At 49.3% G+C, this 21,570-nt stretch overlaps 8 protein-coding genes across 8 annotated transcripts; 4 read left to right on the plus strand and 4 right to left on the minus strand.

Moving 5' to 3' along the window:
- Positions 1–31: 31 nt before the first annotated feature.
- FTJAE_1398 (ribosomal S18) lies at positions 32–720 on the minus strand (the record flags this gene model as incomplete). Its single annotated transcript, XM_037347173.1, has 2 exons — positions 32–223; positions 274–720. 2 exons carry the CDS (start codon positions 718–720, stop codon positions 32–34), a joined length of 639 nt encoding a protein of 212 aa, XP_037211483.1.
- Positions 721–1,005: 285 nt separating this feature from the next.
- FTJAE_1399 (u3 small nucleolar ribonucleoprotein IMP3) lies at positions 1,006–1,612 on the plus strand (the record flags this gene model as incomplete). Its single annotated transcript, XM_037347183.1, has 2 exons — positions 1,006–1,161; positions 1,217–1,612. The coding sequence occupies 2 exons, from the start codon at positions 1,006–1,008 to the stop codon at positions 1,610–1,612; spliced, it is 552 nt and encodes a 183-aa protein (XP_037211484.1).
- Positions 1,613–2,377: 765 nt separating this feature from the next.
- FTJAE_1400 (phospholipid methyltransferase) lies at positions 2,378–3,332 on the plus strand (the record flags this gene model as incomplete). Its single annotated transcript, XM_037347195.1, has 2 exons — positions 2,378–3,116; positions 3,163–3,332. The coding sequence occupies 2 exons, from the start codon at positions 2,378–2,380 to the stop codon at positions 3,330–3,332; spliced, it is 909 nt and encodes a 302-aa protein (XP_037211485.1).
- Positions 3,333–3,434: 102 nt separating this feature from the next.
- FTJAE_1401 (DNA repair RAD26) lies at positions 3,435–6,527 on the minus strand (the record flags this gene model as incomplete). Its single annotated transcript, XM_037347206.1, has 1 exon — positions 3,435–6,527. The coding sequence occupies one exon, from the start codon at positions 6,525–6,527 to the stop codon at positions 3,435–3,437; it is 3,093 nt and encodes a 1,030-aa protein (XP_037211486.1).
- Positions 6,528–10,822: 4,295 nt separating this feature from the next.
- On the minus strand, positions 10,823–11,624 carry FTJAE_1402 (glycosylphosphatidylinositol anchor biosynthesis 11; the record flags this gene model as incomplete). Its single annotated transcript, XM_037347217.1, has 2 exons — positions 10,823–11,242; positions 11,295–11,624. The coding sequence occupies 2 exons, from the start codon at positions 11,622–11,624 to the stop codon at positions 10,823–10,825; spliced, it is 750 nt and encodes a 249-aa protein (XP_037211487.1).
- A 1,299-nt stretch (positions 11,625–12,923) lies between these two features.
- FTJAE_1403 (uncharacterized protein) lies at positions 12,924–13,237 on the plus strand (the record flags this gene model as incomplete). The annotated part of the gene is made up of 2 exons (XM_037347228.1): positions 12,924–13,111; positions 13,165–13,237. 2 exons carry the CDS (start codon positions 12,924–12,926, stop codon positions 13,235–13,237), a joined length of 261 nt encoding a protein of 86 aa, XP_037211488.1.
- Positions 13,238–14,071: 834 nt separating this feature from the next.
- Positions 14,072–16,299, minus strand: FTJAE_1404 (ubiquitin-like modifier-activating enzyme atg-7; the record flags this gene model as incomplete). Its single annotated transcript, XM_037347239.1, has 4 exons — positions 14,072–14,539; positions 14,587–15,882; positions 15,928–16,051; positions 16,100–16,299. 4 exons carry the CDS (start codon positions 16,297–16,299, stop codon positions 14,072–14,074), a joined length of 2,088 nt encoding a protein of 695 aa, XP_037211489.1.
- A 1,649-nt stretch (positions 16,300–17,948) lies between these two features.
- On the plus strand, positions 17,949–19,256 carry FTJAE_1405 (dCMP deaminase; the record flags this gene model as incomplete). Its single annotated transcript, XM_037347250.1, has 3 exons — positions 17,949–17,970; positions 18,024–19,117; positions 19,212–19,256. 3 exons carry the CDS (start codon positions 17,949–17,951, stop codon positions 19,254–19,256), a joined length of 1,161 nt encoding a protein of 386 aa, XP_037211490.1.
- Between the last annotated feature and the right edge of the window lie 2,314 nt (positions 19,257–21,570).

Genomic DNA, 21,570 nt, shown 5'->3' on the forward strand with positions numbered 1-21,570 from the left:
AGTCGTTTTCCCCTTTCTATATACGACTGGTCTACTTGTGGCGTGAGAAGAATTGGTCTCGGAGCATCTCAGGGTGAGCGTGCACGCTGGGGTAGATACCCATGCCCTGGACTCGGCGAACCATCTTGGCCACCTTGCGCTGGTTGACGGGCCGAAGACGTGTGAGATTGGAGTGGTTGATCATTCCAGATGTTGATGTGAAGTGCTCGATGAGCGAGAAGTTCTAGGCGAAATGTCAGTGTGTGTAACAAATGGTTGGCGATATGAACGCACCTTGTACATATCAAGAGGGCTGATTCCAAGAGCATCGATAACATCGTTGTTCCGCACAGTCTTCTTCCTCCACTTCTGCATCTCGACAGGACTCAAATCATGCGGCGAGTAGACGTCACCAGCCTCCCATCGTCTGGGCATCTGCTTGAGGAAATCGTTTGACATTTTCTGGTTCTTGAGAAACTCCATCTGCGCCGTCTTCTCCATAGTGTACGAGTTTGTCCGCGTCTTGAATCTCTCTAGGAGCCTCGCAGCAGCATCTCCTCGAGCTCCTCGGCCAACTTGCCCCTTGCTGTTGCTGGCATTTAGACTAGCCAGACGGCTGGCGTGTCCACCGGAGGGGGGTTGTCGGCCGGGAGCTGCAGTAGCTGCTGTGGTGGAAAAGGGACGGATGACGCTGCGCGCAATCGTTGAGGCCGTCGAGGCCGTCGGTAGTTGAGGAGGCATCTTGGGCGGTCGCAATTGAAGCCGTCGGTTGAATTGGCGGTTGCGAGGCTCTAGAGCTGATTTTGGTGATGTTCGACCGTTGGAGGTTTTTCGACCAAGCGGAATGCGGCGGGGCAGATTCCGCGACTCCACCCAGATTTTATCGTTTTCTCATCCAACCTTGAACTTTTTATATCGCGAGACAGCAACGACTACCTCTACCAGCAACTGCGCCGACACATAAAAAAACCATTAAGCGAGGAATACGGAGAGTTTAGTACTTGGAGGTGAACAAATACCGCGATCATGGTCCGAAAACTCAAGCATCACGAGCAGAAGCTCCTCCGAAAGACAGACTTCATCACATACAAATCCGACAATGGCCATCGCGACAAGGCCGTCATGCGACGGTACATGATCCAGAAGCCCGAGGATTATCACAAGTATAACCGTCTTTGCGGCGTAAGTCTATGTCACTTCAATCTCAGGCATAGATTCCTGGTACTAACAATCGCAGTCTCTGCGCCAACTCGCCCATCGCCTTTCCCTCCTCCCTCCCGAGAACGCAACACGCCGCAAGCACGAAGAACTTCTCCTCAACAAGCTTTACGACATGGGTGTCCTTTCCAGCGCCTCTAAGCTCTCCGCTGTCGAGAACAGTGTTACTGTTAGCGCATTTGCGCGCCGTCGCTTGCCTGTGCTGATGACAAGACTGCGCATGGCTGAGACCGTGCAAGCGGCTACGAAGATGATTGAACAGGGACATGTGCGCGTGGGTACAGAGACAGTTACGGATCCTGCGTACTTGGTCACAAGAGGCATGGAGGACTTTGTGACATGGACTGTGGGCAGCAAGATCAAGAGGAACATCATGAAGTACCGCGATCAGCTGGACGATTTCGAATTGCTATGATGTGGCTACTTGGATGGCACAAGGTGGAAAGGGGAGGGAAGGAAAATGCATGGGCAATTGGGAGTTTGGGCGTCTTTGTATGTGTTCATCTTTGGAGGATTCCGCCACGATTGTTCACAAGTTCAAGAATGGCTCTATCTGCGATAATAGACTCTTGGTCAAATCTCGACACAGCTTTTCCGTTGCATGGGACGTGCGAGGGTGGCAGATGATATGGGCGGCTCCTTTTTGGTGTTCCAGGCAATGTTCTCCGTGTTTCTGCCTTGACACCCCCTGGACCAACCAAAATCTTACATGGATGGCGTCATGAACGACATGAGGGCAAGCCCTGAGCCATTGTTCAAGGATCTTCTCAGACAAGAATAACTGTGTTGGGCAGCTCAAATCCCAAATAGAGGTTGGCCATGATGGTTCGGTATAAGATAAGCCAGGACCATAATTCTGTATAGGAGAGGCGCGTTTCCAGGATCAGCATCTGCAAAAGTACCCCCACACTCTGCAGAAACAATATCATGCTACACCACACAACTTATATGCTAAGAACGATACAGTGACAATCATGATTGCTGTTAGGCGCCTTCGGCCCCGCTCGGCTCCGTATCCGGGAGGCGGAGAACTTACAAAATGAGCCGAGTCCCGTGTGGGCGTCTAAGTCAAAAGTCCCCCATCCTACTCTATATAAAGCAATTCTTCTTCCTTATATAGCACCCGCATACGCATATTTCACGGTCCCCGTGCTTAGATCACTGTGACTCATTGCCCATCATGGCAGTTCTTTCAACCCTCAAGGAGCTCGTGGAGTGCCTCACTGGCCCCTATCTTTTCATGGGAATCGCTATGCGCTTCCTTCCCGGCACCCTTCTCGAGGTTATCAGGAACAAGGACTTCCGAACTTTGTTCTCGCCATCCCGCTTCAAGGATGTTTGGTTCGGCAACTTCTGGGCTTTCATCGGGCCGCAGGTAAAAGCCAACGCCGAGAACCGTGTCATTCCATTACTCGAAGGCCGTGTGAGAAATGGCCATATGGGAGACGAAGTTGTTGGAGAGCCCATTAACGGTGTCGTTCTTGAGATCGGTGCCGGGACCGGAATGTGGGCGGATGTGTTTGCCAAAGTCAACGTTGGAGTGAACAACCAAGGAGACGCTGATGGAGAATTGAGGCGAAGAAAAGGAGGCAACGGTTTGACTCGCGTGTATGGCATTGAGCCAAACTCCAAGTCTGCGGCAACTCTGCGACGACGAGTGAAGGAGATTGGCCTCGATGATATCTATGAGGTTGTCCCAGTGGGCATTGAATCCCTCAACGATCCAGAGGCTTGGGATGGGCGCATTGAGCCAGAAAGTGTCGATTGCATCGTCACAATTTTGTGTCTCTGCAGTATTCCTGAGCCTGACAAGAACATCAAGCTTCTGTATCAGAGTCTCAAAAAAGGGGGCCGATGGTATGCCTATGAGCATGTGCGCATCAATGAGAACAGGGGCGTCCTCTTGCGTGCCTATCAATGTGAGTCAGTCATCCACCCCCAAAAAGCAATTGCTGATAACGATAGGGGTTACTGGTCTTGTGTGGTCACAAGTCATGGGGTCGTGCCGCATTTGCCGATCGACAGGGAAATCGTTAAGAGAAGCCGGACCATGGGAGAAGATTGACCTAGCACAGCCTGAAGGAGAGGCAAGATTTGGCATTCTCCCCCATGTTGTTGGAACATTAACCAAATAAGCGGGTGTCCATAGCATTTCACGATTACCGGAACCATGTCGCGGCTGGGAGTCAAAGTATGAGTTATGCATTATGGGTATCAAATCGGTGCGCCAACGCCCGTCACAGCTCGTCATCATCATCGTCATCTGAGAGGAATATCGAGGTTCTCATACTCGACCCCTGAGCCTCCGTTTTGATCTTCTTCTCACCCTCCATCTTGGTGTCAACGGCCTCCAGTTTTGTAGTCTCCGTCTTCACCAAAGCATGTTTGGTGTCATCCCTTTTGATGTCTTCTTGTTTAACGGTCAGCTTAGCATCCTTCTTCTCATCCTTGACCTCGTCTTTGGCGTCGATGTCGTGCTTAGTGTCCACCTGAGCAGCATCTTTTACGTCATCCTCCTGGATGATGCCTTCTTGTATAAGCTTCGCAGCTCTCCTCTTATAAAATGTGTCTAAACAATTTCTTCTTGCCTCTTGACTCCAACTCTCCACAACAAGTGCAAAGTCTGTTGCATTCCGGAAGCCAAACTCTCTGGCCATTTCGCAGAAATGTCGGAGCATTACTTCTTCAGGGGGGTTGTACATGCTGTGTAGGCCGTCCCCTTGTTCGTCATCGCTCTCCGCAAAAAGGGCACTCTGCCCATCAACATCTCCAGATGAGTATGTCGTCATGACAGCCCGTCGAGAGAGTTGCTCCTCGACTTTGGACGTTCCAATCACCTCACTATTGTCGTGTGTATACTCGACACCCGCAGAAGTGAGGATCGCTTGGATCGCGTCGCTCTTTGGCTTTTTAGCCTTTTTGGATTCGATCATTCGTTGCTGGTTCTCTGCTGTGAGCAGAGTGGCAAGCTGACTCATACCACCATCCTCAGCATCGGTGTCTTCATTCTTCACCACCGCAAGGTCTTCTCCATCCTTGGCCGCCTGCTCCATGTTGACATCCACAAGATGCACGCCCGCCTTTGCTTCGGCAATATTTGTCTTGTTCACAATCTCCTGCAATAAGCCACTATCGTTATGGTAGGTAAAGATGTTGGCAAGACCAAATATTTCACCCTTTCGATCAGTGTCCTGTTGGACACCCTTGAAGTAGCGGCGTTCAGACGATGCAGTGTAGCCGATGTTTGCTTGCTGTTGTTTGTAAATCTGACGCGCGTACACAATCTCCTCGACTGTCCCGAGCGATATAAGGCGGAAAACCTCAACATCCCGAGTTTGGCCGATACGATAGGCTCGATCCTGGGCTTGAAGGTCGTAAGACGGATTCCAGTGAGGGTCAACAATAACGACTTTATTCGCAGATGTGATGTTGAGTCCCACACCGCCAGCTTTGGTGGAAATAAGGAACACGAACTGCGTCGGGTCGGAGTTGAATGTGTCAACAACTTCCTGGCGTTGTTCATAGCTCAGGGAGCCATCCAAATAGCTAACAGTGTAGCTCGTATTGGTGAACAGATGCTGGAGGATACGAAGAAGTCGCACGCTATGAGAGAAGACAAGGACCTTGTCACCGTTTGAATGCCAGAATTTAAGCAACTTCTTCAGAACTTTCCATTTTCCACAAAACTCGGGATTAACAAGATTTTTAATCCGATCCCGATTATCGTAGACATATTTCCAGTCATCAGGCAAGCAAGTTCGAAGAGTGTTTAAATCCGACTCGTGTTTTCCCTCCAGGTCGGTTGTTTGTGGCACAAGGAGAGTAAGGTGATTTGCCATCTTCTGCAGCACGATCATGCTAGGGAAAACAATGTTCTGCCAGCGTGTGCCACTAGAAAGAAGGCGATCACAGCACCATCCTCTCTTCTTGTCTCCACAGCAGGGATCAGAAAGACTACGAAGGAGATCGATGTCCGCGCTTTCCAAAAAGTTCTCGTATGCTTCCCTCTGGAGATCTGTTAGAGGACAGAAGACGACTCGGTCGGTTTTCTTTGGTAGTTGCTTCGCTATGATGGACTTCATTCGCCGAAGGAAATACTGTGGTAGCAGATTGTGGACCAGTTTGTCAGCTGTTGTTCTTGCCAGGCTGAGCTGAGCTTTAGTTGCGTCGTGAGACTGGCCAACAGTCAGGGGCTTGGTGACTCTTTGTGTCCATTCTGCCAGAGTCCCGAAGTGTCCAGGGTTAGTCCAGTCCAGTAGTGTCCACAGCTCTTCGTATCGGTTTTGGATCGCGGTACCAGTGAGGCCCAGGCGACAAAGTGCATTGATCTCGTTGAGAGCCTTGGTGGTCTCTGAGTATCTGTCTTTTAGCCGGTGACATTCATCAGCAATCACTGCGTCCCATTGAACCATGTTGATTGAGCTTCGGCTGTTCTTGTATGTGTCGTAAGTGGTAATCATGATTTCGACTAGCCCTGCACGGGCAGTACTCAATGCGTCGTCCTTATGGGATCCGTGGAACAGGTCAGTATGCCACCAGCCCCAACGATCCAACTCGTTCTTCCAGTTCACAATGAGAGACCCGGGGCAAATAATCAATATTCTCGGATACCACCTGTCAGGATATTGGCGGATTTGTCTCAGCCGCTTAGCGTCACGCTCGTCGCCAGTCTTGCCAAATGCAACTGCTAGAAATGCAGCAACTTGCACAGTCTTTCCGAGACCCATGTCATCTCCCAGAATACCGCCTTCTTGGTAGACAAATTTCCGGTGCAGGAATGAGACGCCAGCGACTTGGTAATCTCGAAGATACTGTGCAATCGACGCTGGGATGAGACCTGCTGATTGGGGCAACTCAATATCTTTGTACGGTCGTGATGGTTTTATGCCACTGCTTTCACTGAACTTGGGTCGCTCTTCCAGCTCCCTGAGTCTTCTCGTTTCTTCGAAGTGAATCCCCGAATAATCAGGAGGCACCATAAGAGCATTATCGTGGTGAAGTTTCCTCTTAGTGTCAAACTTGCGCCGTCGCTCGATCAGATAATCAGGTAAACCTGCGAGCTCGTAATCGTCTTTGGGTGCTTCAGACTCTCCATGTACATCATCCCCTTTCTTTTTGCGAGTTGGCTTTCGCCCGCCACGACGCTTCTTGGGCTTTACTGGTAGATCTTCTTCGTCTCCAGTCCATTCCACCTTCTCCTCAATGTCAGGGTCAGGATCGTGTTTTCTTTTTCCTGCGGTTTTTGTAAAGGATGAGGCGTTACCCTCAGACTCCGAGGCCGTGCCTTCATCATCAGGTATTTCTATTACATCTGGCGGTGCAGGAGGCATAACGAAGAGTGAGGTCGATGGTGAAGTACACGGTATGATGAACGCGTGGCGACGCGTTGTAGCGTCATAAGGAGCGAAAGCACGTGACTGTATTTAAGCATGTTTGCATTATGTCATGCTTAAGATAACCTCGATTGCCAAACCGCACTCACGCTCTCAACACACAGCTTAGAGTTGCGTATGATGGGATCAATCTCAATCGCAAAGCTAAATACGCGTACTCGCCATTCTAATTCTTGTCTTTTTGCGGACAGTCAAAAATGCCCAAGCTGAAATGTTAGCTCCACCCTTGTTTCTATTTGGATCCATTGAACGAACGCACAGCCACAGCGATCGCCCTTGATGAACCCGCTCGACAATGCCAAATGATCCTGAGTCGGTAATCGTGAGTTTAGTGATCCTTTTCCTTTTCTTTCTGGGACTTGACGACGGGGCTGCAGAATTCCAATGTTACCAAAGTTCCAATATCAATGTAAGACAAGGCAAACACTACCAAACATAACCAAATTTGTACTTTGGTGCAACTGTTTTCATCTAATCAGTAGTTTGAGTTTGATGTGTCTTAAAAGTGTCCGCCTATGGATAGCGCATTGTCCGTCGAGAACAGGGGACCCATGTCACACACATCTGCCGATGCAAGTCTGTACAATGGGACGAAGAGCAATCACTTGTTCACTTCAGCTTCAGCTTAAGCTTCATGTCGCGGAGAAAGTGTCGAGGTAACAATAGCATTGACGTGTTAAGGAATTGTTGGATTGACGGGTATCGAATTAATTACTAAAAAGCCCAATGCATCTTTGCGTTGAGAGCCAATCCAACATGCGCCTCCATCATGTCGTGACTAAACAAAGGAAAACAAGAAACTTGAATCGCGCCCATGCCAGTCGTAAAATCAGCATCCAGCGCCAAGCGCGGAACACCGGCGTAAGGTATCAAAGCGAGGAAAACAATCTGCACAGCTCGTCACAGCGTCGTCGGCATACAGCATGCACCCGGATTGCTCGGCAGTCATTGGTGTCATGGCCTCGGCCGTCAGACAAGGTGTCGCATGGATAATGACAACCGATGGCTGGCCAGTCTTGGACAATTAGAAAGCGGGGCAGCCATCATTGAAGCGATCCGAGAAGCGCCGCAGAGCTGAGGAGCGAGATGCGAAGAGGCTTAGTACTTCAGAATGATGTACAGAGCGTGGATGATACCGGGGATGTAACCTGAAGCGGAGTGTTAGTAAACTGCTGAGCAATGTGCGAAGGGACGGTCAAGGGATGTTGGGTAAGCCCGAACCCGCGGAGGGGTCGGATGCGGCTGGATGACGGAGGTTGGGATGAGGAGAGACAAGAGGAACGTACCCAAGATGGTAAGGAGGATGTTGATGAAGAAGTCGGCACCGCAGCCACGCTCGAGGAAGACACCCACGGGAGGGAGGATGATGGCAAGGAGGATCTTGCAGATATCGCTGTTAAGAAAAGTGTTAATAGGTATGATCTTGGTGATTTTTCAATCAATCACAACAACTCGAGTGTCGCTTCCTGAGCTACCGGCGGTCGTCATGTTGCGACAGCCCTAACAGCGGATCGCTCGGGATGACGTCGCGAAGTCGAGTGTGGTTGAAGATGTCGAGCTGAGCTTACCTAGCAGTGAAAGGCATGTTGTCGGTTGTGAAGGCGAGGTATTACTCGAAAGTGTTGTATAGGTAGTAGGTAGTGTAGTGGTTGAGAGTGAGAAGATTGGTTAGCTTCGTTAGACAGAGTTTGTAGGAGATGTTGGAAACAGAATCTTAGTTGGGAGGGAGATGGTTTGTCTTTTATACAAAGCTCCGTCACAAACGGGCGGGCCAAGGACGGGCATGGCATCACATCACTCATTACGGATACACACCCATTCAACCTTAGCAGATAACCACTGCCAAACCAATTTCGTTCCGTAGCTTCCAACTTTCCCTGTCCAAGTAACATCAATCGTCCGCACAACCTCAACCCGCACCTTTTCTTTCTGGGCACTGCGTCATCGACTGACTAGGATGAGGCAAGCCACAGGGACGACGAAGAGGAACAGAGCGTGGGCCAAGCAAAATGTGCCCTGCTTTCTCTTTCTTTCCGCCTGACCTTGTAGGCTTGTACTTGGGTACATGCTTACAAGATTATTAGCAGTCGGGTGAGCCCGTCAGGAAAGAAAAAAACAACCGGTTACCTCCCAAACACCACCACCAAATGCTACGCTGGACTGTATTATAGCATCTAAACTGAGAAAAAGAAATCAAGTATCTTGATAATTCTATAATTTCGTATTTCTTGACAAATAAATTCTGTATCAATCTCTACCAGGACGTGCTTGATATGCTACAGTGAGCAATGGTATAAGTGAGCTCGCTTTTCTTTCCATCAGCCCCGGCCAACTTGTCACGGAACTGACAAGGTTTCTCGGGCTACGTCATGAGGCGAATGCCGCAGTGTGGCTGGGGCGAGCCTCAATCAATCGCCAATTGGACTTGATCTTAGCGAAAGTGATTGACGATGTGAAAGGATTCGTTAATCGCTGTGGCTGAGTTATCGCAATCCTTCATTCTCGATGCCAAATTCAACCTCAAATCTCGATATAGATCTGTGTATCATGTGCTGTGGCCACTCTGAGCCTCTCTGATATCGTAACTGGCGGTTCATGGTTCGAGAATAGTTGTTGCTGTTATGCAGTGTGCCTGACAAGCAAGATTACCTGACACCCAATTGTCGTAATCAGCACGTTACTGGGCGACTACCACTAAAAGATGCCGAGTCTACCGACTCCCAAGCCCTTACAACAGGGTCAATTAAAAAATGCCCTGCCTGAAAGGAAAACATGATTGTTGCTAAAATTTTCTTTGGTCATGCATGCTCTGGGAATAAGCGCCCGAGCTGGCCTGCAGGTTCTATATTAACCTGATTTTGACGTGGCTTGTCCTGGTCTCCGCTGGCTCAGCTTGGCCCTTGGCTGGTTAATCTCATGTTTCAGAAGATTCGAGCGCACGCGTCAGTGCCAAGCATGAACTGAAGTTCCAAGCCCTCTATCACGGCCTCACCGGCACTTGCTAGGTGGAGGGCCAAGAGACGACGAGTCGCCAGCCCCATTTCGACAAGTCTGGCCCAAGCCTGTAATCTCTCTTCCGTTGCCGTCTGTTCAAGAAAAGCGTCACGATAAGCATGAGTCCGTCCCAAAGTCTAACTTTGGGTTATGATCTCAGAAGATGCTACGATGATATCAGCGTTAACACATCAATAATCCGGGGTTGTAGAGTTTGGCCCCAGCTGTGCCGAACATGCAGGGTTGTGGAATACGGTTCGCCCAATGGCGATCAGTCCTAGAGCATTTTCGCTGGCAAACGCAAGCCGAACATCACCGTTCTCTCTCTATCCAATGGTTTCAGTCAATGTAGTTAACCTATGTAGTCAAAGTGTCAGAACAGCGTTTGTCAAACTACCTAGGTATTGAACTCAGTACGGGTATTGCAAATTCATCAGTCTTGAGACAATGCCATCCTCTCATAGGTATGTCAAGTAACTTTCCAGCTATTAGTGCTTGTTCCACCAGTAACCTCTGAACACGACCTTTTGAAAGGCCATCGGCAAATCAACATGATGACTTGACATACTTCCAATCATGTATACACCAATTACTCAAACGACTGCCAAGGGCCAGCTGATTTGAAGATATCGAGGGAAAACTATCACTTACTTACGTATGCTGAGACTTTATCTGGTAGTGTCAACTCGATCGATTCCAACGTAGTGCCAAGCATACGGGAGGCTATCTGTGTACCTTATATAGTAGTTAGATGAGAAACCATAAATAATACCTTATTATTAATCAGCGATCTAGCATAATTACAACCCGATGATACCAGTGTTCACCATCTAGATTCTGCAGTATGCGGAGGATATGGAAGACCTTGAACTCAAACAGGGTACAGGGTATTTCACCTGCACTACCTCATATCATCCCCGGACGATATGATGAACACTCCGTATGTACTCTTGAAGTAGAGCAATGGAGGAAGACACATTCGACCAATCGCACAGCATACATGCGTAATTCTACCATGGCTATGAATTCGTCTCTGATCAGTGGAGCAGCGGCAAGCCAATGCAGTATTCATTATTATGTATTCTTCGCTATGATAGTGGGCGATATCATTATGTCAAACTTTGTGCCATGGCACATGACAATGTACCCAAAGCCATAAATATCTCTGTAAATCCCGGCCCACCTGTCAAACGGGCATCTTAAGAATATGGCTATTGTTCTTATCATGAACCAGTAGCTTATTCCTCCTTGATTTCAGGAGTGACTTCCCAGCGCTTTCCAAAGAAAACGGTTCCCAAGATCTGAGATCCAACGATATATCCAATGTAAGCACCGACAACAATGGTGACGGGCCACTTCTGCCACTCGCGATCCCAGTCGAGAGGAATGGGAACAGCTCCAAGCCAAGCCCCAACCACTGTTCCAATAAAGCCGCCAAATGTCTGGTCAAAAGGAGCTGAAACACCCACCACAGCCTGGAGAGGCACGGGGTCGGAACCACGAACGTAGAAGACAGGATAAATCGCGAGGACGGCGATATGTGCACAGCACAAGAATGTATGAGGAACGTGTGTCAGGAATGGCGCGCCGAAGAGGACAAGGAGGAGATGAAGAACCGGCGTCAGGATTAGAGCTAGGAGCAATGAGATAACGGCGGTCTATACCATTGGCATTAGCTTGGTAGCTTCCACACACAATAAATTCACTTACAGGAATAGCCTTTGCCTCCCGTCCATCCGACTTCTTCTTCTCACCAGGACGAGGCCTCTTCGAAGAGCCCGAGGATCCCGCTGGTGGAAGACTCAGTATAAGATAGACAGCCTGAATGGCAGCAACAACCGGAAGACCAGTCTGAAGAGTTGAAACGGGATCAGCCACCAGGGCATCGAAGCGCCAGTAGAACAGGCCAGCGAGCAACAGCTGATGAGCGACTGATGCGGGCAAAGCTGCAGGAGAATTGACGAGCGGAATCGCGGGCACGGCGGCCTTGGGCGCGGGTTGTTGGGCGGCGGTCCCGCTCTTGACAAGTGTTGTCGACATGGTGACGGGGTCGACAAGTGGCATTGGCGAGATTTGTAAAAGGAGTGTGTATTGAGCAATTGCTCGAAGCTTGTCTCGTCGCGATCGCCAACAAGGTGGTTTAGCTTGAGGTAGCTTCAGTTGACAGCTGTAGCTGGATACCAAATCACGTTTTAGGTCACATGATGATGATAGTTGGCGGAATGTTCGGCTCCGAAATCTCTCACCTCCGCGCCGTTGCCTCATAGGTTCACTCACAGCACCAACAGTATGACTCCTTTCAGCTACTCCGTAGAATCCTCCGAAAGAGGCCTACTATCGGCACGGGAATAGGTGGACTAAGAATAAACCACGGGAACGAAGCATCGGCATCGGCGAGAGCCAGGGCAATCATGGCATGGTTATCACCATCTGGATCTCATGCGATCAAATCTGGGCTGTCCTGTCAATCTGGGCCAGAACCTAGAACGTGACTAGAAACGACATGGGCATGTGCATTTTGGGGTAAGCATGAGAGCCTCGTGAGTGGTTGAATGACCATCATATCATGGCAAACCCTGGTGTTATTTGCAACCCAGGCTCACGAATGCAACCACTTGCTCTTCGCCGTTCCCCGGAAACAGCGCAGGTCATTGCTTCATTTGGGATCCAGAAATTCTAAGATCCTTTCTTGGGATCCTTCAGAATCAGTCGATAACGACGAAGTGTTGACGGGAGAAACAGGGTGTTGGTAAGGGTGTACCCATTGACCAATCGCCAGCGTCACCGGTCCCCGCCGACCAAATCAGAATCGCACCACAACCACCCTCGACGCCCTAGAAATCGTGCCATGCACCTCTGGGCTGTTGTGCTGACTGATGGTTTACGGTGAACAATGATTGGCCAGCTGTCAAAACACATTCTAATACCCCAGGATCCAGGTCTCTACAGTGGCATGATGGTCGCCAAACCAGATGAAATCTGACCACAATGGATGTATCCGGCTGCACGGGCTCTGGGAGGTCGCCGTTTGAAGGAATCCTTGACCAAATTTGTGATCTTTAGTGAAAAATGATCGGCATCGCAATTCTGTATAAGAGGATGCCATCTACCGTTCCCAAAGATAGTCTCTTCTCTCATCATCATCAGCATCTAAAGCATCAACAGAGCAATCACAACTCTCCACTCAACAAACATCTTCACCACTCAATTCAATTCTTTGGGTATATTACTACTGGGTTCCCTCTAAGGACAACTTGAAATCGATTCACCTCAAAACTCAACTCAACTCAACTCAATCAAACCACTTACACCAACTTAACTCCCCTAAACTCAATCACCATGTCTCCCATCGTTGTTCGATCTGCCGCCCGCGCTGTTCAGCGCCGCCAATTCTCTCTCCTCACTGCCATGCGAAACGCTGGTCGAGCCATGGAGTCTCACCCATTCGAGCGTCTTCCCATCACTCAGCAGCCTGCTAAGCCCGACTACGCCAAGATGTTCAAGCGAGTTGGAAGCCAAGCTCTCTTGTAAGTTGCTCCGACATCCAAAGCTTTACCAATATCAACTAACGCCGTCTCAGCTTCTTCCCTGGCTTCGCTGTCATCCTCGGCTGGCCCCTCGCTGCCCAGTATGCCTTCGACGGTAGACTGTAAAGGATAGATATACAGAATATTCCAAGCTCTTGGATAAACATCGACCGAGCAAGACTCGACGGTACCACTACTCGGTATTGGGACCAATTAGATTGTGACAATGCACAGTCACTTGTACATAGCATGGAAAGGCGTTGCGGTGCATTACAGGAAGGGTGCTTAAAGCAACCCATCTACGACTACATATGATAAATCTCTAGAACTATATAATTCCATATGTTATAACTTCAAGGCTTCTTTGTTTGTGATTACTGCCAATTGTCTCTAATATTCGCAGGTCAGGTTATCTCAAGCATCCCGCTTGATATTCAGATTACATCACTTACACGAATCGTCTCATGCATGATACATCAACGTTATGGGGTACTTTAGCGACCGCTATCCTTGAGAACTCTATCTTGCAATGAAACGACTCCCTGGCAATATCTCATGAACCCCCCAAATACGCCGAGTTACACTCCGAATCTCCCTCAGCAGATTTACAACATGACCGCTTTGACACATATTCTTTGAGTCTGTCAGCCTAAAATAAAAAAAGACTGAGGTAGACTTAGGCAGATTTATTATAGACTTGTAGGTAAACTGAGGTAAACTGAGGTAAACTTATATAAATTTAGGAAACTTGAGTAAACTTAGATCAATTTAGGAAACTTAAGTAAATTTATTATAGGCTTAGGTAAACTTAGGTAGCTTCAGTAAATTTAGGTGAACTGAGATGAATTGAGGTAAACTTAGGTAAATTTATAAGGTGAACTTAGGTAAACTCATTTGGTTAACTTAGGAAAGCTTAGGGAAATCTAGTATCGACTTAGGACGCCTTTAGACCAGTATACTCTAAATTAGCTCTCCGTCGCCATCTTCGACAAGATCGTCGTCCTCATCCCAGTCGACCCGGGCAGCCATTTCCTCTGCCCTTCGCTGGACCTCGGCCAGGCCTGATAACTCTGCCACATAATCCTTCTCTTGCAACGCTTTCTTCACAAAGCCCCATCCGTCACTGCGGTAGGCATCAAGAATCTTGGGGCTGCATGCGCTGCAACAGTCGTAAGATTGGCCGCGGATGACAATGTTCTGAAATGTCGAGACATAGCCCCTTATTTGATGCGGAATCAAACCCAGAGGATGCTCAGGAGGGTCTCGCTCTGGAACCACTCCGGGAGTTGGCTGTGGTGCTGGTGCATCCTTGCCTAGGGGATGTTGTAATAAGCTTGACAGAATTTCAACAAGAAGGGCAGACGCGATCGCTGCAACACCGGGTCGAGTGACAGTACATTGCTGATCCAGGGTCTGGTCCTTTTGAGACTAAAAGAATGTTAGACACGGTCTAGGAAGTAAAAATGGAAGCTTACATCAGCTGGGGCCACGACGTCGTTGCAGAAATAGCAACCAAGCGGTGTCTGCCCTTCGGCATGGCCTTCAGAGCCATGTCGCATAACAACATACGAATCGAAACCCAGGGCAGCGTTCATGACAATCTTTCCTTTGGCCTTTCCCATGACCGTTGGCAGCCATCGAGACTCTCGTGAATCCATGAGGAGGAAAATGGCATCGTGCTCGTCGATAAGCTTCTCCAACTTTTCGTATTCGCCCCTTGTCTTCGACTCTTCTATGTAAGGGTGGCCGAGCATAGGTACAAACAGTGTGTGTCCTTCACTGTCTATGCCTGGGAAGATTTCTTTCAATGCTTCCGCAGCTCGAGGCGCTTTTTCTCTTCCTCCTTCGAGGCAGTCTTGATGGTTGAACAGTGGCTGTCGGACAGGGTTAGAAAATGATACTCGTCCGTAATCCACAAACGTTATCTTCCGGACGCCCCAGCCCATAAGGTTTCTTGAGACATAACTTCCCAGCGTACCAGCGCCAAGTAGCAGGCACTTCGTGTGCTTAATGGCATCTAAGTCGAGCTCAGGGGCGATCCTCCATTTCATGAGCTTCAGGTTCAGGTCGACAGAGCCTTCAGCCTGTCGTGCGGGATCCATAGACTCTCCTAGGTTTACTTGCTGTGCCTGTAGTTTTCCATTGTTCGACCGTGCCCAGCCAGTAACCTTGGGCATTTCACTGATCTCTAAGTTCTCGACTGAATCCATCTCGATTGGAAGGATAACGCTGCGAGCTTCGTGTCTCTTTGCCTGGATGTCTCTGTAGCAGATCACTTTGGTCTTTGTCAAATGAAACCTTTGTCGGATAAGGACCAGGAAATTTCTCAGGGGCCATCCAGGGTCTTCTGGGTACGTCGAAGGATCAACAAACGCGACATATCGGTCCTCCTCAGCCACTTGGTCGAAGAAGCCATTCTCGAACTCTCGCAGTGAGGCAACTTCCCATCGAAAAGGAAGTCCCTGCGAAGAGTCCGGATCATCTGTATCCTGATGTTCGCCGTATACCTTCTTGACCAAAAAGAAGCCATGCTCGCGGGAGTCGACACTGTACCTCCAAGTTCCTACCCTGTCAACAAGCGCCGTGCTCTCCCTGGAGTTGAGACGTTCGGCTGGACCAGATCGCTTCCACGGAGGATCAGAGTGCAGAGCAGGGAAAGCGAACCAGTACGTAAACTTGTACTTTTTCAGGTCCGCGTAAGAAAGTACGATGAACGACGAGAGCAGGGATGGAACAGAGTAGATACTACCATCTTTGATCGCATCCCAAATCTAGAGTTGTCAGAGGTGCTCTAGTCTCCGTGGGCTCATAAATACCTGTCGGCCAGCAGTCCTGAGCATGGCAGGTTTGTCTGTATTCCTGAAATCCTCGAGTGTATTGACGTTCCTAATGATTCCCTCGGCCCTCATTGTCCCAAGAGGCGGACTGGGCGCATTAGTGCTGCCATAGTCAGAGAAGGACTGTGCATAAATCAAACAGCGGACCTACCTGCTGCTCGTAAGGGCATTCCCTAATATCTGCATGCGACAGCTGGATTCTGGTACTTCCAACCGGGGCTCGTAGAGACCAAGGAGGCTGCGCGCCGAGTCGTCGAGCTTGTCATGCTCAAGCTTCGAGGCAAAGAGCGCCGAGTAGAACGATAGCTCGATCTCTGACAGGAAGGGGGCGAATTGCAAAGGGGCCGTCATCGTGATGGTTAAAGCTTGTGTGACGCTGGTGAGGGAGGCCTTTGAGTGGGTTGAAAGAGGAAGGTTCGTCCCAGCTGCGATGCCTTAGGTAAGGTAGGTAGGTATTTATACTTCTTGGACAAGGCAGCAACTGCGCCCCTGAGGCAGATAACCCTTATGATCAGGTAGGTACCTTGTTGATGCCGACCTCCACTGTCATAGGGTTATCACTGTTTATGCTACTGTTATTTATATAGTAGCTAGAAGCTCTTGTGAGATTGGGTACAGATTCGATATTTCCTGTTGCTTTCTTCGTCGCTACTGCAGGTGGTCGAGTAAGATAGACTTCTTCTTTCTTTTGAACGTACAAGTGTTCCTTCGAGGGTTCGTGATCTGTTATAGCTGAATATATAAGGTCATCGTTGTGTTATGGAAGGCTCACCTGAATGGATAAGATGACCGTCACTGGTGACCTTGAGTGGAGCTCCAACTTAGGTCATACCTAGGCAGTGTCAGCGAACAAGAAAACTTAGGGCCTCTACTCTAAGTGATAAAAATACTTAGGCAACTTTAGTGGAGACTTAGGATGCCTTTAGATCAGTTTTTTTATTACTTAGGATAAATGTCCCAGGTTTTTCTTGTCTCCCCCAAGCCCCACCGCGGGGTACTGGGCGCTGTCACGGAGCCTCCTATCGGACCAGGTCTTATCGGACACCTACCCAGCCTGACAGATCACAGGGTACATGTCGTTATATGGTAAGCGGAAGTGATGAGGTGTCGTTCCCTGCAATGCGGCCATCGTGCGTGTAAGTCCGGAAGCGCATATAAGATCAAAAGGAACACGGCAGTATTAATAGTATTCTACTGAGGTTTTCTTAATACATCGTCATAATAGAGTCATGTTCATGTCTATATAAAGCGCTGTCATATCCATACCCTCCAGATCGACGCTATGGATGTCATCCCGTTGAAGATTTTCCAGCTACAGCGACACGAAGTTGCTGGCCAAAAGCAACAAGATATCACGGTCAGTAACCCAGCTTCAAATTTCACCGAGAAAAGGATATCGATATTGCAAACCCCATTATTCCCATCTATTATCAACAAAGGCCCTTCAGACTCATTTACCATCACCTCAGCTACAGGAGAAACACGTTCTTCACATCCGCAGTCTCGGTAACTATATCGGAGGTTATCAAGCATACACCCGTTCAGATTTATCTCCACCATTCACTTAAAGAATGTGACCCTCTTCGTGAGGACGCCATCTCATTAATGAGAGATTTGTGTCTGAAACATTCACGGGTTCAAGCTTTCTCGGTATTGTTGGAATGTGCGCTTTGATCATAACTCACAGCATCTATATATATGAGATGTCTAACTAGATCGAGATGTTGGTGATAACTCGTAAGATGGAGAAACATACTTGTCAACTTGTCGGCCGCTTTCAAAGTTGAGTTTGCGACACTTCTCAAAGGGTTCCGTAAACATTCTAGAACAACAACGGCGAACAGTGCACCCCCACACTCTGCGACGCGCTTAGAATAGTCGCCGTACGCGTTAAATGGCCATACGGAAAATCTCACCGTGAGGCATGATACATCATCCAAAGCCTGTTCCTGACTTTACCTCGACAAATTCCAGAACAAAAAACAGCATCGACCTACAGCATGCTCATCGGCGTCTGCGGCAGTAAGAACATATCGCAAACTTCCCAAGTCAAGCCACAAACTCACATAGATCAGGTATCTGCTCCGGCAAAAAGACGGTGGCCCAATATCTCGTTGAACATCATGGATTCAAACTCCTCCATCTACAGCCACAATCCCAGCCAAGACCGTCCAATACCTCGCTTGGGGCCGATTCCGCTTCACCCGAGGAACACGATGCAGAGTCTCCATCACAGTCTACTGACTCGACAGCTTTCAAAGGCGCTCTGACCTCAACAGCGCTCACCACCAAGAATGGTTACCAGTCTTCTTCTGAAACCACGCTGACTCTCCGGGATGGTCCGCAACACGTGTTTTCCACAGCTGAGGAACTCCTCGACTTTGTGACGAAACGCTGGCGCAGCCGCTTTGTCACTACTGACATTCCCACCGAGGCAGTTCTAGACGTCTTTCTTCGTCGGCCTTTCTTCCTATTGCTTTCCGTCGATGCGCCATTGACGGTCCGCTGGCGACGGTTCCAGGACCGCGCGAGGCAGAGGCATGCGGGACAGCCTGACATGAGTCTAGAAGACTTTGTCAGAGAGAGTGATATCCACCTATACGATGCAGAGAAAGGCCTCTCGCCCCTTATATCGCGTGCTGTTGTGAGACTACTCAACACATCATCCTCTCTAGCGCACCTCTATGCTACCCTTGGCAAGCTGGACATCCCGAATCCTGATCGTCTTCGCCCTTGCTGGGACACTTACTTTATGGAATTGGCATCCCTTGCTGCACAACGCTCCAATTGTATGAAGCGTAGAGTCGGATGTGTGCTTGTTGGCAAAGAACGCAGGGTCATTAGCACCGGTTATAATGGGACTCCAAGGGGACTACAGAATTGCACTGAAGGAGGCTGCCCAAGGTGCAATGACGGCAACAGCTCCGGAGTGGGCTTGTCGACTTGCCTTTGTATCCATGCCGAAGAGAACGCGCTTTTGGAAGCAGGACGAGAAAGAATACGCGAGGGTTCTGTCCTATACTGCGACACGTGTCCCTGCCTCACATGCAGTATCAAAATCTGCCAGGTGGGCATCAGCGAGGTTGTCTACGCTCACACATACAGCATGGACAACGATACAGCCCGGGTGTTTAGGGAGGCTGGCGTGAAGCTGAGACAGTTCATACCAGTGAGTATATGAACCCTCCCTTCGAGTCCAGATCTGGACGCAACTCTGTCCTTTACTAGTGCTTTTTGATAATTTGATACTGACTCAAATCTAGCCGCCTAATGGTCTGATTCATCTCGAGAAGATGGAACTTTACTAGATCTTCGGTATATCGGCCGTCTCACTATGATTCCTTACTATGCCTTTGTGGGGAGTCTTGAGAGAGATGCTGGATTTTGCCCAGAATGTGGCTTATTGAAGCAGAACACGATGCTGGAATTACTTCACCAAGATTTGATGGCAGAAGACTACGTGCTCAGGATCACCCACCTCAGTTGGTATGCAAAATTCGCTCATCTCGATCCTCCCTCGCCAGGAGGTGCATATGAGACTTTGGTCAAAGGCTGGAGTTGACATGCAAAGTTACTGTACCCCTCGCTGACTCCCTTGCGGATGTGGTGTCCAATTGTCCAATCAAATAGTATATGCAACACTCTCTCATGCAGTATCCGCCCTGTCCCGAGCCCACTTGAAGCATTGCATCGCTGCACCAAAACCTCACAGGCGGAAGTAGGCAAGCAGACGGCCCGCCGAGGTGCGTATTGCATTGCCAGCGTGGCCCGTTATTGAGGCCAGCAGGTTACCAAGCTCCAATGACGCCGAACTCTAGAACACTACAGGGTAGCCATAGCCCACTTGGCCGCAGTGCGGGAAGATGAGAATGAAGCCACTTTGCGTCATGGCGTTTGTCTGTGTCTTCCGTTTCGAATAACGGTGCGCTTGGGTTTAAATTGGCCCTGTTCTCGATGGCCTCTTATGCAAGACCAACATTTCAACGCACATGAATAAATTCAATATCTGCATCCTTTATCCAAGCGCTTAATTTCGACTACGTGCTAACTAAAGTCGCACAAGTTCTCGAATGTGTCGGCTGTAACAAACTCTTGCTTTGTTTCATCACGCCTGAACACATCGTGCGTTTGCATCGCAACAACAGGACAACGGCTACCACATGCAGGAAATAGTTTGCGAATAGGAGCTCAGGAGTATGTCAAAGTTGGCGAAGCTGCGCTGAAAGTTGTAGACCGCTGCCGCCAGAGGCCACTTACACGGCCCTTATAATATGAACTGCATAGGGGTTCATTTCACAGAGCCGCAGACTTGTGCGGTGTGCTTCAACGGCGTGCTAGCTGCAGCGACGTCCCATAAAATATGCAACCAAGTCAGGCGGTCAACAAAGTTGGTACTGATGTTGTGCACAGCCAGTTGCATCCCCTGTCTAGTGCAAAATATGCGAGCGCGGGGGGTGCATGTGAGAGAATTGAGTTGAGCTGATCTGTACGTAGGATGTGAACAATGATGAAGGACCTTTCATTATGTTAGTGCAAATGACGATGATGATGCTCCGTGTAAGTCGATATGTGAGTTGATCTAAAACCTCCGATCAAGAAGCACGGTGCAGCAACGGTAGAGGCAATGCCGATTGATGGCCTTGATTGGCAGTTGGTTAGATGGGCGACATGCTAGGGGCTTCAAATCTCAAAAGTACGATGCGTAGCTTTTCGATTTGATGCGCTTTGTGGTCCCTCCGGCCTAGGCCCCAGGCTTATGAGCAGGGCTTTTGTGCCTCTTCTCGTCCACACGCAGGCCCCAACAACTGACGAGCGTACACAATTGAATTGTTAGCGTAGTGCCCTCTCGCATATAGCGGGGGCCAACCCGGACTCACTCATAAGAAGCGAGATGACATGGGCTGGTTGGCATAAAGAGCACAATTAAAGCTCAAATTACCACCGTCAGCTAGTGGGGGAGTGCACAAGAGGATAGGGGAAGCAAATCGTTTGTTTGTTTTGATCAGAACGGGAAGATTTCCTGCGCGTCATGAGAGGGGCCGGCGTATCGGGATGTAGGTCAGGACATGGTTGACACTGATGCTGATGCTAGCCTCGAGGTGCCTGTGCCCGATGCGATGAGTTGGCCTGGCCTGGTATGGCCATGTCATGAGTGCTACTGATTCTGCCGGTGGAGGCAGAGAGAGAGGGCCTGAACAAGAGGGCCACTGAGCGGCTGTAAGATGCAGAGAAAACTCATCCATAGGAAGTGGCTGGTATGAGGAACTCGCTTGGTAACGAAAACTAAGCTGTACAGAGTAACAGAGTGCCGTACCCATTAACTAGCCAGGGCTGACGTTGTCTCTGTTGTACAGCGTGTACAACACAACTCACTCACTTGCTCGAGGTAGCCCAGTCCTGTACGAGGCAGGTGATGGGACCCGGGATAAAGCATGCCCACCAGCAAGTGACGGCGACGATCATGACGCTGAATGGTCTGAAGGGGACGGGAGCCAGCGAACGGGTGGGCTCTAGACACAGCGGCCCCAACCCCCCGTCCCAATCGTATCTTGCTTTGGACTTGCTGCAACCTGCGAGTGCCAGTGTAAGTGCCCGTGCTGCGACCTTCGATCTATCTTGGGA

The sequence above is a fragment of the Fusarium tjaetaba genome (genome assembly GCF_013396195.1).
Source record: "Fusarium tjaetaba strain NRRL 66243 chromosome Unknown NRRL66243_c0000026, whole genome shotgun sequence".
NCBI classification, from domain to species: Eukaryota; Fungi; Ascomycota; class Sordariomycetes; order Hypocreales; family Nectriaceae; genus Fusarium; species Fusarium tjaetaba.